At 43.7% G+C, this 16,078-nt stretch overlaps 1 protein-coding gene across 1 annotated transcript in view; it reads left to right on the top strand.

The window, feature by feature from the left end:
• Positions 1–16,078, top strand: part of LOC106574005 (obscurin) — a 56,875-nt gene that overhangs the window by 8,356 nt on the left and 32,441 nt on the right. Inside the window, exons 10-23 of the mRNA XM_014149500.2 lie at positions 2,344–2,610; positions 2,726–2,995; positions 3,741–4,010; positions 4,598–4,864; positions 5,016–5,288; positions 5,453–5,716; positions 5,952–6,218; positions 8,837–9,103; positions 9,257–9,526; positions 11,411–11,680; positions 11,937–12,212; positions 12,610–12,876; positions 15,295–15,561; positions 15,744–16,010. Of these exons, the coding sequence (XP_014004975.2) occupies positions 2,344–2,610; positions 2,726–2,995; positions 3,741–4,010; positions 4,598–4,864; positions 5,016–5,288; positions 5,453–5,716; positions 5,952–6,218; positions 8,837–9,103; positions 9,257–9,526; positions 11,411–11,680; positions 11,937–12,212; positions 12,610–12,876; positions 15,295–15,561; positions 15,744–16,010 (3,762 nt within the window). The remainder of the gene's footprint in view (positions 1–2,343; positions 2,611–2,725; positions 2,996–3,740; positions 4,011–4,597; positions 4,865–5,015; positions 5,289–5,452; positions 5,717–5,951; positions 6,219–8,836; positions 9,104–9,256; positions 9,527–11,410; positions 11,681–11,936; positions 12,213–12,609; positions 12,877–15,294; positions 15,562–15,743; positions 16,011–16,078) is intronic.

Here is a 16,078-nt window from a genome sequence, read left to right as displayed (position 1 = left end):
ACAATAAATCCATTATTTATTTTAGACAGGTCTAAAGAAGCATGATATGAAGAAAATGTAGAACAGAATTGCATACTCTGAGTTGTCCTTACATTAGACCCTGATCTGGCTATGCCATAGGGCGTGGGCTACACTAGTTCATTTAGCAGACAAGATATGCTTAGAATTCCATGGCATTATTTTATATTATTTTATAGTATGAAGAATACAATTGACAATAGCTGAATAAAATATAAATGATATTTTCTCCAAATGATTTGAGGGACTGCACACATGCAGCTATTCTGTGTTGAGATGTTAAAACAAAGACAGGTATTTCTATATGCTTAATTTAGATTTACTTATGTAACTTCAGTTGTGATACAAACATTGGGCTGTATGTTTTTTTGTTTAATACATTCTAAGGCTTCGAACACACCAACAGCGTCATTGCATTTTGGTACCCCAGAATTACATTCATTTCCAATGAAACGCTGGGTTTGCCTTGCAGCATTAGGTTGCACAGGCAGTTGCTGTTCGCTCAGTGTGGTGCATACGATGCGTCAAACTGTATGCGTAGACAGCTTGACAGAAATGGTAGCAGAAGGGGAATGTTGAACTTTTGTTGCATACATATCCAGATGATGCTGTGTGTAATTTTGCGTAATGACGCTGTCTGTGTGTTTGAAGCGTAAGGCTACGTGATGAGACTCTAATGATGATTGTATGAAGTTGTATGAAATGCATGAGCTCTGCTTTGTTTTTTGCACAGGCTGTACACACTTCATCAGTCTCTCATTCACAATTTGACAAGCACTTGATAATGCCTAGAATTTCCCAGCGGTATCCCCTTTGTGTGGCTGTTATGCACCCTAGATAAATCCATGCCTTTTGCAGCCAGTGACCTTTGTGCCCTTGGGCTGAATATAATAATTATAATCCCCTTCTCCCGGTTGCGTGCGTCCTTATCCAATTCCGAGGTGCATATTGAAGATATTGGAAGAACTGTCCACATTTACTTTTCATCAGCCAACAAGATGAGTAGGCCTAATGAAAAGCAAAAGCACTAACCTATGTCAATCTACTATCCCCCATAGTACAAAAGTCGACCTATTCTGTAAATAAATAAATATTCCAAACATAGTCTGGGACAGTTGTGGGATGCGATAGATCCCAAATTAACACAACCACTAGCATCACAAAAATGTTTAAGCACTGAGGCTGACACAACAGATCATAACGTTTAGCTGAAAATGTTGATAAACTATTAGGCTACTTCTTCACATTATAAGCAAAGCAATGCGCACATGGCAGTAGGCTATAAGCGCAAATGTTCTATTAGCAGGAAAACACCATTCAAAAGTGAGATGCTATTATGCATGAAAAGCTTTTAAAATAAAGGTGCATTTTTATGGTGAAAATGAACTTCCCCAAATGTGAAACCTGCGTCCTGCGTATGTATGCCAGTTAGGTTCTACACCTGTTGTAAAGCGGATTAATGTGTCATTTTTAGACGTTATTTGGACACTTTCGTTGTGATACAAACCTTATCAAAACATATTGGCCTATGGGCTAGGCTACATGTGGTGTGCGACTATGATATGAAAATGAGTTTCTACCCTTACTGGACACAAGCTGGGAATCATTCACAAGTGATAGGCTAATATTGTCACCCATCAAACTATTCTTGATTTAATCTTGTCTTTACATATACTAAATAATATATGTGTGAAATTAGTTTTGATTTAGAATGGACCATTATCATGCACCTGTCTGGAAACAGGGGCAGGGGAAGAACTGCATGTGGTGGACACTTATCCCCTGGTTCATTTTCATGCCAGCCAGGTAGGCTATACTCCTGTTGAAAAGAGAAGCAATGTGTTTAATATTAGAAAAGTTGAGAAATAAATATAGTAGGCCTAGTCTATAGAAAGCTGATGGGATCCTCCTCCTCTTAATAGAGCCCGCAGTTGCATAGCCTATAGAAATGTTGAGCAACATGAGCTCATGGGCTCTCATGAAGTGTTTGATTAGATTTTCGATTACATTTGCATTGATGTCAGAGTGATTAGAGGGACAATAGAGTGCTGAGTACCAGGCAGTTAGCAAGTTTGGTAGGCTACTAATGACTATCAGCAGCATCACAGCTTGGAGGAGCCTGATTACCATGACTAAACGGTCACGTGGAATTTGACTGCCATCATGACTCGTATCCGCCGGTGTGGCGACAATGCAGTCACTGTAACAGCCCTATCCATCAGTAACTTTAGACAAGCAAGAGATATAAGAGCCACTGATGCTTGGAAGAATGTGAACGATTAGATCAGGAACTAATGTGTTTGTACTGTTTAATTTCTCCTCCAGAAAAGCCAGCGGTATTCCTGAGGTCTCTAGAAGACATGTCAGGGGAGGAGGAGGGGAAGGTGTGTCTGCAGTGTGAGACCTCTAAGGCAATGGTCACCCCCATCTGGAGGAAAGATGGTACGGTCCTGGCCAGCAGTAACAAACATGAGCTGCTCAAGTTTGGGAAGTCCTTAGCGCTCATCATCCATAGTCTGAGTAAGGATGATGCAGGCCACTATAGCTGTGACCTCGGCACCAGCCAGACCAAGGCCAAGGTCACTGTACATGGTATGTATGGTCCAGATCATCAACAACGTCTGGCCCAAACAATTATTGGAACAGAAATGCCCATCTTATAGACTATCAATTGTCCATCTGATCTCACTGACATTTTCCACCACAGACCTTCACATCACCATTTCCCAGCGTATGAAGACCGTCTCTGTTCTGGAGGGCGAGAGCTGCAGTTTCGAGTGCGTCCTCTCTCATGATGTCATCGACGAGTCCTCCTGGACTCTGAACGGTCAACTTGTGGTTAGCAACAGCCGCATCCAGAGCGTAAACAAGGGCCGAAAGTACAAGATGACCATCAGAGATGCAACCTTGACTGACGCCGGGGACGTTATCTTCTTCATCAAAGACCTCAGCTGCAGGACCATGCTATTTGTCAAAGGTGAGTGACTGGCTCTTGTCTGAAGCGTGTCTGTCTGAAATGTGTACTAGCCTGTGTGTATCCTGACCAGTCACACTATCCTTGATCTAACCTCTGTAAGAGCATCAACAGGATGGCACTTAGGCTATACGTATTACTATATAAAGTGTGTTTCTTCCTAAGGAGGGACTATTGCAAAATGTGGGTGTCCAGATTGAAGGCCTGTAAACAGATTAGACTGTATGTGTCCCTAGAGAAAACCTGCTGTAATGTTATACTGTATGTGTCCCTAGAGAAAACCTGCTGTAATGTTATACTGTATGTGTCCCTAGAGAAAACCTGCTGTAATGTTATTTTGTATGTGTCCCTAGAGAAAACCTGCTGTAATGTTATACTGTATGTGTCCCTAGAGAAAACCTGCTGTAATGTTATACTGTATGTGTCCCTGGAGAAAACCTGCTGTAATGTTATACTGTATGTGTCCCTGGAGAAAACCTGCTGTAATGTTATACTGTATGTGTCCTAGAGAAAACCTGCTGTAATGTTATACTGTATGTGTCCCTAGAGAAAACCTGCTGTAATGTTATACTGTATGTGTCCCTAGAGAAAACCTGCTGTAATGTTATACTGTATGTGTCCCTAGAGAAAACCTGCTGTAATGTTATACTGTATGTGTCCCTAGAGAAAACCTGCTGTAATGTTATACTGTATGTGTCCCTAGAGAAAACCTGCTGTAATGTTATACTGTATGTGCTTCCTCCTAAAGAGAAGCCAGTGCATGTGTTCAGGGACATGACGAACGTCAAAGCCACCCCAGGGGAGGATGCTGAGCTGAGCTGTGAGATCACCAAGCCTGAGGCCTTCATCCGCTGGCTGAAGAACGGCCATCAGATCAGGCACAGCCACCCCAAGTACCAAATCAGTGTGGAGGACCACCTGGTACGGCTGGTGATTACAAACACCTGCATCAGAGACTCTGGGGAGTACTGCTGTGAGGCAGATGGAATTGCGACCCGGGCCAAGCTGGAGGTCAGAGGCAAGTACTGGGTAGTACTGCAGTATTACTGTGTAATGGTATAGTGTTGTTTAGCAATGTTGTGTATTCGTGTCAAATGCAAATGAATTGCGACTCAACTTTGACTCAGAGCCTCAATAAGCCGGACTCGACTTTGACTTGAGACTAATTACTTGAAAGACTTGTTTTGAAATGTTCTGGACAGATTCTGGACTGCTTTTGTATCTAATCAGGTGTAGCCCACTTGAAGTGTATTTAACCCCTCCCACACCTGCTCAGGTGTAGTACACAGGAAGTGTATTTAACCCCTTCACACACATGCTCAGATGTAGCAGCACACAGGAAGTGTATTTAACCCCCTCCCACACCTGCTCAGGTGTAGCACACAGGAAGTGTATTTAACCCCTCCCACACCTGCTCAGGTGTAGCACACAGGAAGTGTATTTAACCCCTTCACACACATGCTCAGATGTAGCAGGACACAGGAAGTGTATTTAACCCCTCCCACACCTGCTCAGGTGTAGCACACAGAAAGTGTATTTAACCCCTCCCACACCTGCTCAGGTGTAGCACACAGGAAGTGTTTTTAACCCCTCCCACACCTGCAGAGCTGCAGCACATGTTTGCACGTGAGCTGCGAGAGGCACGGGCCGAGGAGAAGAGTAAGGTGACGCTGGAGTGTGAGACGAGATTGCCGGCCAAGCGGGTGACCTGGTTGAAGGGCATGGCAGAGATCCGGGCGGGCAAAAAGTATGTGATGAAGCAGAAGGGCGTGGCCCTCTCCCTCACAATCAGTTGCCTGGACAAGGGTGACACGGACGTGTACATCTGCGACGTTGGCACCATGCAGAGCCGGGCTCTACTGACCGTACATGGTAAGGCCATAGATAATAGAATGAATAGAACAAACAGTCCCATTCAAGTCAACGTTCTGTTATAGGTTGGATTTTGACAGCCATATTGAGTGTTCTCCTTTCTATACAGCTTGTGTATGTTTAATGTTAAACCCTTGCGTGGTCGGTGCAGGTCAGAAGGTGTTGATCATGGATGAGTTGGAGGATGTTGAGTGTCTGGAGAATGACACGGTGATGTTCAGGTGCCGTATCTGTCCCAGCGACTATGTTGGGGTCAAGTGGTACCTGGATGAGACCTTACTGTACACCAACAAGCTGAATGAGATCCAGGTGGTCCCGGGGGGATACCACAGTTTAACCTTCAAACAGCTGGCACATAAAGACTCGGGCACCATCTCCTTCGAGGCAGGTGATAAGAGGTCCTACGCCTCATTGCTTGTTAGAGGTAACTTCAGCGTAAAGTTGTTTTGTTTTACAAACATCTAAAAACACTGTACTATTACAACTATTCACAAAATGAAACTATGTCAATTATATGTCAATCCTTTATGTCCAATGTTTACGTATTTGACACGGTTGTCTATGTAATCTACCCTTCCTGTGGTAAAGAGAGACGTCCCACCATTACCAAAGCATTGGAGGACTGTGAGGCCATTGAGGGAGGCGGTTTGGTGCTGGTGTGTATGACCTCTAAGCCATGCCACATCCTGTGGTACAAAGATGGCTGCCTAATGTGGAGCTCCTCGAGGTACTACGTCAGTCGCTCAGGTAATGAGGCCAGGCTGACAATCAGGGAGGTCAGTAACAGTGATGCTGGGGTGTACGAGTGCAGCGCTGGATCGGTCAGCACCAAGGCCGTTGTCACTGTGAAAGGTAAGAAAAGGACCTCTGTTTTGAGATATTTTATTATGTTGTTGTTGTCCTTACTGTGCATTTGGCATCACATGTAAAGAAGTACTGTATATGAGATAGTGGAATATGAATCAAATGTCTTCAAAAGACAAAGAACAGGATTACTTCTTTACCGGTTTGCTTCAGCTATACCTTGCTTATTCTTGTCACACCACAATGTACATTAGGCTATCATTGGTCAATTTTTTTGTTCCAGCCATCCCAGCTGAGTTTACCCAACAGCTGCAGAGTATGGAGGTGAAGGAGGGGGAGGATGTGACCCTGTCCTGTCAGTTCTCCCTGCCGGGGGTTGCGTTCCACTGGAAGAGGGGCTTGGAGAACCTCAGGGCTGGAGAGAGGTACCTGATAAAGCAGAAGAAGTCCCTCATCTCTCTGACCATCACTGGCCCGAAGCCAGAAGACTCAGGAGACTACACTTGTCAGTGTCGAGACCACAGAACCACAGCCACCCTCACAGTCCACGGTAAAAATACATTCCTGCTTTTCATTTCAATTCCTGGGATGCATCGTGTGGAGTAACATTAGTGCCAACAGAAATTAAATGAATTCAATAAATGTAATGTTGTATTATCACTAGTGCTATCAGAGTTAATCTTTTATAATTTTAGTGCACAACTGTATTTTTATTGTGATTGATCACGTTGTCTGAAAATGTTAAAAATACACAGTATATACAGCTAAAAACAAAGTGATTTTAAAACAAGTTGACATTGAGGTTAAACAAAGTGTGCATTATCAATTTACCTGATTTTGCAAACCGTTACTTTGGACAAAATCAAGACATCAATGTTTGTGTAATTCTTTTTGTATTCAATTCTTAAATTACAGCAAAATTTGAACAAATTCTGAATTTGCTAGGAACTCAAATACATTTTTTTATCGCTTGACATTCCTAATTATCACACCAATAAATTAAAGATAATCTATCTGAACATGAATGGAAACATTTTCCATTTTCATTCAGTTGTCATGCCTGTTGGTGGTTAATTAAATGAAATGACAAAATGTAGATTTCCGCCTAAATAAACATACCCAAAAGTAACTGCTATTCATGAGTAATTACATGATTCTGACATGCAAAAACATGGTATATTTGGAAAAAAGACATCTGAGAGATTATGAGGAAATTATCAGAAGATAGATATGAGTTACCGTAAATTCCGGACTATAAGCCGCAACTTTTTTCCCAGCTTTGAACCTCGCGGCTTAAACAATGACGCGGCTAATATATGGATTTTTCCCGCTTTCAATAAAAAAAAATTAAAAAACACATTCTGTGACGTGCTCAGTTTTTCGGCGGCAAGAAGCTTTCATTAGACCAATGAAATTGCCGAACGGGTTAAGGTCAAACAACTTTTTTGTTTACTGTTTAGATTAAATCGAGCGCTCTCAAACTTCCCATCATTCTGATTACGGTAGTCATTTTGTCACCCTCATCATGGCAAAGACACGGATAAATGCATATGATGCAGCTTTCAAGTTGAAGGCGATTGATCTGGCTGTTGGAAAAGAAAATAGAGCTGCTGCACGGGAGCTTGGTCTTAATGAGTCGATGATAAGACGTTGGAAACAGCAGCGTGAGGAATTGACTCAGTGCAAAAAGACAACTAAAGCTTACTGCAAATTTTTTATTTTTTGTTACAAGCCGTGTTTCTTTGAAGCCTATTCATTTTTGTTACAAGCCGTGTTTCGTTAAAGCCTGTGTAAAGTTAATTTGTATCAATGTCCCGGTAGGCACCTGCGGCTTATAGGCATGTGCGGCTTATTTAAGTTCAAAATAATATATTTTTTTAAATTCAGTGGGTGCGGCTTATATTCAGGTGCGCTTAATAGTCCGGAAATTACGGTACATAGTTCAGAATACACAAGATCAAGTACACACAAAATAACATTTTTTTTATTTTGAAAGTCATCTTTCATTGACAAGATATAACTGAATTATTGATGACTAGAGCTGGAAACACATCAGATGGCTTCCACAACATGTGAATGATATCAGAAAAAAATGGGATTGATAGACCTAACAACTAGAAGTGGGCAGATGTTTTAATAAGTGGTGTCAGGTGTGGTCAGGGGACGTTTCCAAGTGTCCCTAAACCTCTAGGTTTGTAAATTAGATAATTCCAGTGATATTGCATATTTGCAATCCTAAATGCTATTTGTTCAGTATAAAAACACAATTTATTACCATATCAACCTCACTCAAACATTATGTGGTGTTATGGTGTATCCAGGGTACATTTAAGTGTCCTTTCAAACTCTCCAAAATGTCAGAATGTGGTAATTGCACTGTTTTTACAAACTGGATTTTAAAAGGTTCTAGGCCTTGCTTTGTTCCATACAGGTCAACTGCAAATCCCTGGAAAGCTTATCTCATTGGTTACAAGACTATCAAGGTGCCATAGTAGCCAATCCCGTGTAATGGATGCCTAAGCAGGCAACATCATATTTTTGATGTGCAAAGATATAGTCACTCGGTGGACATTCAATGTTGCCATTAAGTCAAACATCATCAGAAAACATTGACAATAGGCTAGATCTGTTCCTACCAACCTAAGGATTCATTTGATACCACCCCATGTAGCTATAGCTCGAACACAGACCAAATCGAAGCTTACCTTGTAAGATGTTTGGTGAAAACGTTGTGTAAAATAAACATTTTGACTCTCGGGGCTGGTGAGCAATAACGGTAGGTCACAGACAGACAAATAAGACATCTTCATGATCTGTGGAGTCCCAGCTTTCTGTGTGTATCAACGTGTTCCGTGTCTATTTTGTTTATGTTTCACAACGCTAACCGGAATGTACAGTAGGTAGCAGCCATCTTGAAATTAGGTAATCGGCTCGCCCTGCCCTTATAAATTTGTATGCCCATATATGGTAGTATGTCACCAAATATTTGAAGGCACCAATCAATAGCCAAGACACTTAGCTTTCCACAGACACCCTGCTTTTGCAGATAGGGGCTACCGTTCTCATACCAGACTGAACTGAACAAAACTAAATCTAATAGGGTCCCCAAATATGGGGACTTTACATTTATGAGGCTTTAATACTGAAACATGTATATTTACTCGTCAGCTATCCCCATCTCCTTCAAACAACAGTTGAAGAATGTTCAGGCTGAGGAGGGCAACAGTTTCACATTGCGGTGTGAGCTCTCCAAACCAGGAGTCCCTGTAGAGTGGAAGAAAGGAGAGGAGCTGGTGAGGCATGGAATGAAGTTTCAGATAAGGAAGAGGGAGACCATATCGGAGCTTCAGATATGGAAAGCTGTGCCAGAAGACAGTGGAGTCTACAGCTGCCAGTGTGCAGACCAAAAGACCACCGCCACCGTCAAAATCAGCGGTAGGAAGTTCCTCAGCCTTATTATGTTTTCCTGTACAGCTGATCTTTCTTGAAGTGACATTTTATACATTTACATTTTGGTTATTTACATGAAGGCCGAAATACATTACAGTTTATACTATTCTCATTAAACTATTTTCCATGTTTCTTCAGCCCTGCCCGTTACCTTCAAAAAAAAGCTGAGGAACGCACAGGTTGAAGAGGGGAACAATTTGGTGTTACACTGTGAGCTCTCTAAACCAGGAGTCCCTGTTGAATGGATGATGGGAGGAGAGGAGCTGCTGAACAATGGAGAGAAGTTTCAGATAAAGCAGAGAGAGTTGGTGAATGAACTGAAGATTCTGGATGCGAAACCTGAAGACTGCAATATCTACACCTGCGTTTGTGGCAATGTGGAGACCACAGCCAGTGTTACTGTCATGGGTAAAGGGTTGGAGATCATTTAGAAAATACACTGCTCAAAAAAATAAAGGGAAAACTTAAACAACACAATGTAACTCCAAGTCAATCACACTTCTATGAAATCAAACTGTCCACTTAGGAAGCAACACTGATTGACAATAAATTTCACATGCTGTTGTGCAAATGGAATAGACAACAGGTGGAAATTATAGGCAATTAGCAAGACACCCCCAATAAAGGAGTGGTTCTGCAGGTGGGGACCACAGACCACTTCTCAGTTCCTATGCTTCCTGGCTGATGTTTTGGTCACTTTTGAATGCTGGCGGTGCTTTCACTCTAGTGGTAGCATGAGACGGAGTCTACAACCCACACAAGTGGCTCAGGTAGTGCAGCTCATCCAGGATGGCACATCAATGCGAGCTGTGGCAAGAAGGTTTGCTGTGTCTGTCAGCGTAGTGTCCAGAGCATTGAGGCGCTACCAGGAGACAGGCCAGTACATCAGGAGACGTGGAGGAGGCCATAGGAGGGCAACAACCCAGCAGCAGGACCGCTACCTCCGCCTTTGTGCAAGGAGGAGCAGGAGAAGCACTGCCAGAGCCCTGCAAAATGACCTCCAGCAGGCCACAAATGTGCATGTGTCTGCTCAAACGGTCAGAAACAGACTTCATGAGGGTGGTATGAGGGCCCAACGTCCACAGGTGGGGGTTGTGCTTACAGCCCAACACCGTGCAGGGCGTTTGGCATTTGCCAGAGAACACCAAGATTGGAAAATTCGCCACTGGCGCCCTGTGCTCTTCACAGATGAAAGCAGGTTCACACTGAGCACATGTGACAGACGTGACAGAGTCTGGAGACGCCGTGGAGAACGTTCTGCTGCCTGCAACATCCTCCAGCATGACCGGTTTGGCGGTGGGTCAGTCATGGTGTGGGGTGTAGGCCATTCCCTGTGGCTCAGTTGGTAGAGCATGGTGTTTGCCATGCCAGCATGGTGTGTGCAATGCCAGGGTTGTGGGTTTGATTCCCACGGGGGGCCAGTACAAAAATATATATATATATTAAATGCATGCATTCACTACTGTAAGTCGCTCTGGATAAGAGCGTCTGCTAAATGACTAAAATGTAAAAAATGGGTGGCATTTCTTTGGGGGGCCGCACAGCCCTCCATGTGCTCGCCAGAGGTAGCCTGACCTAATGACTAGCCATTAGGTACCGAGATGAGATCCTCAGACCCCTTGTGAGACCATATGCTGGTGCGGTTGGCCCTGGGTTCCTCCTAATGCAAGACAATGCTAGACCTCATGTGGCTGGAGTGTGTCAGCAGTTCCTGCAAGAGGAAGGCATTGATGCTATGGACTGGCCCGCCCTTTCCCCAGACCTGAATCCAATTGAGCACATCTGGGACATCATGTCTCGCTCCATCCACCAACGCCACGTTGCACCACAGACTGTCCAGGAGTTGGCGGATGCTTTAGTCCAGGTCTGGGAGGAGATCCCTCAGGAGATCATCCGCCACCTCATCAGGAGCATGCCCAGGCGTTGTAGGGAGGTCATACAGGCACGTGGAGGCCACACACACTACTGAGCCTCATTTTGTCTTGTTTTAATGACATTACATCAAAGTTGGATCAGCCTGTACTATGGCTTTCCACTTTAATTTTGAGTGTGACTCCAAATCCAGACCAACATGGGTTGATCAATTGGATTTCCATTGATTATTGTTGTGTGATTTTGTTGTCAGCACATTCAACTATGCTTTATTTGTTTGAGCAGTATATTTAAATTCACATTGAATTTTATATAAAATGTGAAAAATGTTTTATGCAGTATACATCAGCATCAAATTACAATCCTTTCTATAAGTGAATCGATGGCATCCATGTTCCTCATTTCTGTGGTTTCTTTCAGCAATTCCAATCACTTTCAAGCAAAAGCTGAGGAATCTGCAGACTGAGGAAGGGATCACCATCAGCCTGCACTGTGAGCTGTCTAAATCAGGGGTCCCTGTGGAGTGGAGGCTGGGAGGACGGATCATACTGCAAAATGGAGACAAGTATGAGATGAAGCAGAGAGGCTTGGCACTGGAGCTCATCATCAAGGAGGCTCTGCCTGAGGACAGTGGAGTCTACAGCTGTGTGTGTCGAGATCAGAAGACCAAGGCCACAGTCAAAATCCTTGGTAGGGTCAATAACGCATTGTGCTCTAATGAAACAATTGTCACTGGTGCTCATCTCACAAAAACTTGGTTAAATGTTCAACGCCTGACTTAACTTGAGCCCTTAGCTCCAGTGTAGGTTTAATTCATTGTCCTTCATCTTATCTGATGAAGGGTAAAGGTTTCTCAAGGCTGTTCTAGATTTCACTGTGTTCAGTGTTCACTCTTTGATGAAATATCCTATTTTCGCTGACTTCCTATCTCTCTTGGTTCCCTCAGCTGTACCCGCCACCTTCAGAGTGGGTCTGAAGAACCAGGATGCCCCAGAGAAGGGCAACGTGACCCTGCGCTGTGAGCTGTCTAAGTCTGGCGTCCCGGTGGAGTGGTGGAGGGGGGAGACAGAACTCTCCCAGGTTCTGTCAGGGGGAAAGTTCCAGATGAAATTGGAGGGGAGGATCGCTGAGATGACCATTACCAACGTGCAACCGGAGGACATAGGAAAATACAGCTGTGTCACTGGAGACCAGAAGACCACCGCTGTAGTTAAAGTGCAAGGTAAGCAACATTTGGTCTATATCAATGATTTTCCTTTCAGATAACCTCTTAGAACAGGGATCCAATCCGGCCCACGGGTGCTTTGAGTAATTTAAAACAAATACAAATTAAAATCCTTTGGGGGGGGGGGGGGGTTGTTGGACAAATTTTTTATATATATATATTTTTTTAAATTACGTTTTGACAGCGAGGAAATATTTTTTAAATCAGTGCGGCCTTCCAAACCTTATTGAGACAGAATGCGGCCCCCTGGGGCAAAATTATTTTGACACCACCACTATTTACTTATTTAGAGGCGGACAGGTTAAGTGACTCCTGCTTTGAGACCATACACAGTAAGTTTGTATTTATACTTCTTGCGGTCATACAATACGAACCAATGTTAATGTTTCCACAGCTCTCCCTGTGACGTTCAAGCGCCAGCTCCAGAACGCGATGATCAAAGAGGGGGACAATGGGGAGTTCTGGTGTGAGCTCTCCAAGCCTGGAGCCCCAGTGGACTGGAGGAAGGGGAGAGTCATCCTGAAGTCTGGAGACAAATATGAGATGAAGCAGGAGGGACGCATCACTAAACTGCTCATCCATAATGTGAAGGAGAGTGACGCTGGGAAATACACCTGCAAGACTAAAGACGCCCAGTCAACTGCAGAGCTGACTGTGATGGGTGAGTCAGACCAAAATGAACATGGTTAGACTTTATATTGTAACTTATGATAAACATGTATTTGTGATACTGTATATCCAGGTGCATCTCCAGTCCAGTGTGTATCAGGCAAGAAAGAGCACATCAGAGGAGGCTGGTGGGAGGAGCATTCGGAGGACGGGTTTATTGTAATGACTGGAATGGAATCAACGGAACTGAGTCAAACACGTTGTTTCCATGTGTTTGGTACTGATATTGATTCCATTCCAGCCATTACAATGAACCCGTCCTCCTTTAGCTCCTCCCACCAGCCTCCTTTGGATCACATACAGTACATGTTCCTGTGAAACTATGTGTGCTCAGCATATTCCTGAAAATATTCCATATTATCTTTTGTATCTTGTTACCCTATTACTTGCTTATGGTTGGCATTACTCCAATCGAAAGGGTCTTGAAACCACTGTGCTCAGAATGAGTCCTCAGATGAGTTTTACTGCAAGTTTTTCGCTGGTTACTGTATGCATCTAAGCTTTGTTGCATGTAGAAAAGATGGATCACTGTGGCCTATATCCTCTTGCAGTTGCGTCTGGGGCACAAAACCTACAATCAGAAGGTACGCTACATGACCAAAAGTATGTGGACACCTGCTCATCGCAAATCTCATTCTAAAATCATAGGCATTCATATGGAGTTGGTCCCCCCTTTGCTGCTATAACAGCCTCCACTCTTCTGGGAAGGCTTTCCACTAGATGTTAGAACATTGCTGTGGGGACTTGCTTCCATTCAGCCACAAGAGCATTAGTGAGGTCGCGCACTGATGTTGGGCGATTAGGCCTGGCTCGCAGTCGAAGTTCCAATTCATCCCAAAGGTGTTCGATGGGGTTGAGGTCAGAGCTCTGTGCAGGCCAGTCAAGTCTTTCCACACCGATCTCAACATACCATTTCTGTATTAACCTTGATTTGTGCTCGAGGGCATTGTCATGCTGAAACAGGAAAGGGCCTTCCGCAAACAGTTGTCATAAAGTTGGAAGCAAAGAATCGTCTAGAACAGGGGTGGGCAACTTCAGTCCTCGAGGTCCTGATTGGTGTCATACTTTTTTATGCATCCCTAGAAAACACAGCTGATTAATCAAATTTCATTCTAAACAGAAGATCATGATTAGTAGATTATTGGAGTCAGGTGTGTTAGCTGGGGAAAAATTGTGACACCAATCAGGCCTCCGAGGACTGGAATTGCCCAGCTCTGGTCTAGAATGTCATTGTATGCTGTAGCGTTAAGATTTACCTTCACTGGAACTAAGTAGCCTAGCAAGAACCATGACAAACAGTTACAGACCATTATTTATTCTCCACCAAACATTACAGTTGGCACTATGCATTGGGTGCAGGTACTGTTCTCCTGGCATCCACCAAACTCAAATTAATCCATCAAACTGCCAGATGGTGAAGCGTAATTTATCACTCCAGAGAATGTGTTTCCACTGCTCCAGATGTCCAATGGCGGCGAGCTTTACACCACTCCAGCCGACGCTTGGCATTGCGCATGGTGATCTTAGACGTGTGTGCGGCTGCTTGGCCATGCAAATCCATTTCATGAAGCTCCAGACGAACAGTTGTTGTGCTGGCATTGCTTCCAGAGGCAGTTTTGAACTCAGTAGTGTTGCAACCGAAGACAGACAATTTTTACCCAATACGTACTTCAGCACTCGGCGGTACCGTTCTGTGAGCTGGTGAGGCCTACACTGAGCTGTTGTTGCTCCTAGACGTTTCCACTTCACAATAACACCACGTACAGTTGATCAGGGAAACTCTAGCTGGGAAAAATTTGACAAACTGACTTGTTGGAAAGGTGGCATCCTATGACGGTGCCACGTTGAAAGTCACTAAGCTCTTCAGTAAGGCCATTCTACTGCTAATGTTTGTCTATGGAGATTGCATGGCGGTGTGCTCGATTTTATACACCTGTCAGCAATTAGTGTGGTTGAAATAGCCAAATCCACAAATTTGAAGGGCTGTCCATATACTTGTGTGTATATATATAGTGTATGACACATTCAACTCTCCATTCAGTTAGAAGCTATTGAAAATGGAATAGGAGGGGGCCTGGTAAAAAAAAAGAGCATGTTCATCACTGATTATTCACTGAGCCACAAGCCAATCAAATGCCCCTTTGCCTGTAGCAGTGTGCCTGAGAATGAATAACATTGTTTCAAAGCGCTGTCTGACAGTGAAAGAATGATCTTGGTGCTGCTTCAAAAAGCTGTGTTTTGTCATTATGGAACATTATGTCAGTGTTCACTGAACCCCAGGGACACACTCTGGATTATTGCATTCTCTCTGTGACAGAAGCACAAGCATAAAGCATGAAATGGACTAGCCCGTTCTCCTTTCCACATTTAGGGTTTACCACCACTAACTACTGTTCCTTGTTTTCCTCAGGCCTACCCCCCACTTTCAAAGAACAGCTGAGGAACATGGAAGTTGAGGAGGGTAAGACTGTGACACTACGCTGTGAGCTGTCTAAACCTGCAGCCTCAGTTGAGTGGAAGAGGGGAGCAGAGCTGTTGAAGAATGTAGACAAGTGCCAGATAAGGAAGAAAGATTTACTGGTGGAATTGAAGATTATCGATGCGAATCTGGAAGACAGTGGGGTTTACACCTGTATTTGTGGTGAACAAAAGACTACAGCCACTGTTACAATAAATGGTGGGTATATTTTGGTTATACTTTGGAAATGTTGGAGAAAGCTTGAATATTGCATTTGGCAAATAGGCTGTATATTTCATCAGTAAGACACAAATGTGTTTTCAATTCCAGTTGTTTTTAATAAACAAGGGAAATATAGGTTTCATAAAGGTTTGACAGCCCTCTACTATGGTGTCTTTCAGCTCGCCCCGTCACATTTATAGAAGAGCTGAGGAACGTTCAGGTTGAGGAGGGCAACAATGTGACGTTGCGCTGCGAGCTCTCTAAACCAGGGATGTTGGTAGAATGGATCAGAGGAACAGATCTTCTGCAGAATGGAGAGAAGTACCAGATGAAGCAGAAAAACACAACGTTGGAGCTGATCATCAGGAAAACCTTACCTGAAGACAGTGGAGTCTACAGCTGCGTGTTGGAAGACCAGAAAACGTTTGCCACCGTCAGTATCACTGGTAGGAGAAACACTGTTGAATAATATGTGCATCGTCTTGACATTTTAAACTCGCTGTGTACCACACAA

The sequence above is a fragment of the Salmo salar genome, chromosome ssa16 (genome assembly GCF_905237065.1).
Source record: "Salmo salar chromosome ssa16, Ssal_v3.1, whole genome shotgun sequence".
Taxonomy (NCBI): domain Eukaryota; kingdom Metazoa; phylum Chordata; class Actinopteri; order Salmoniformes; family Salmonidae; genus Salmo; species Salmo salar.
Note: the sequence above shows the minus strand (reverse complement) of the source record. Positions and strands in the feature narration are given on the sequence as shown.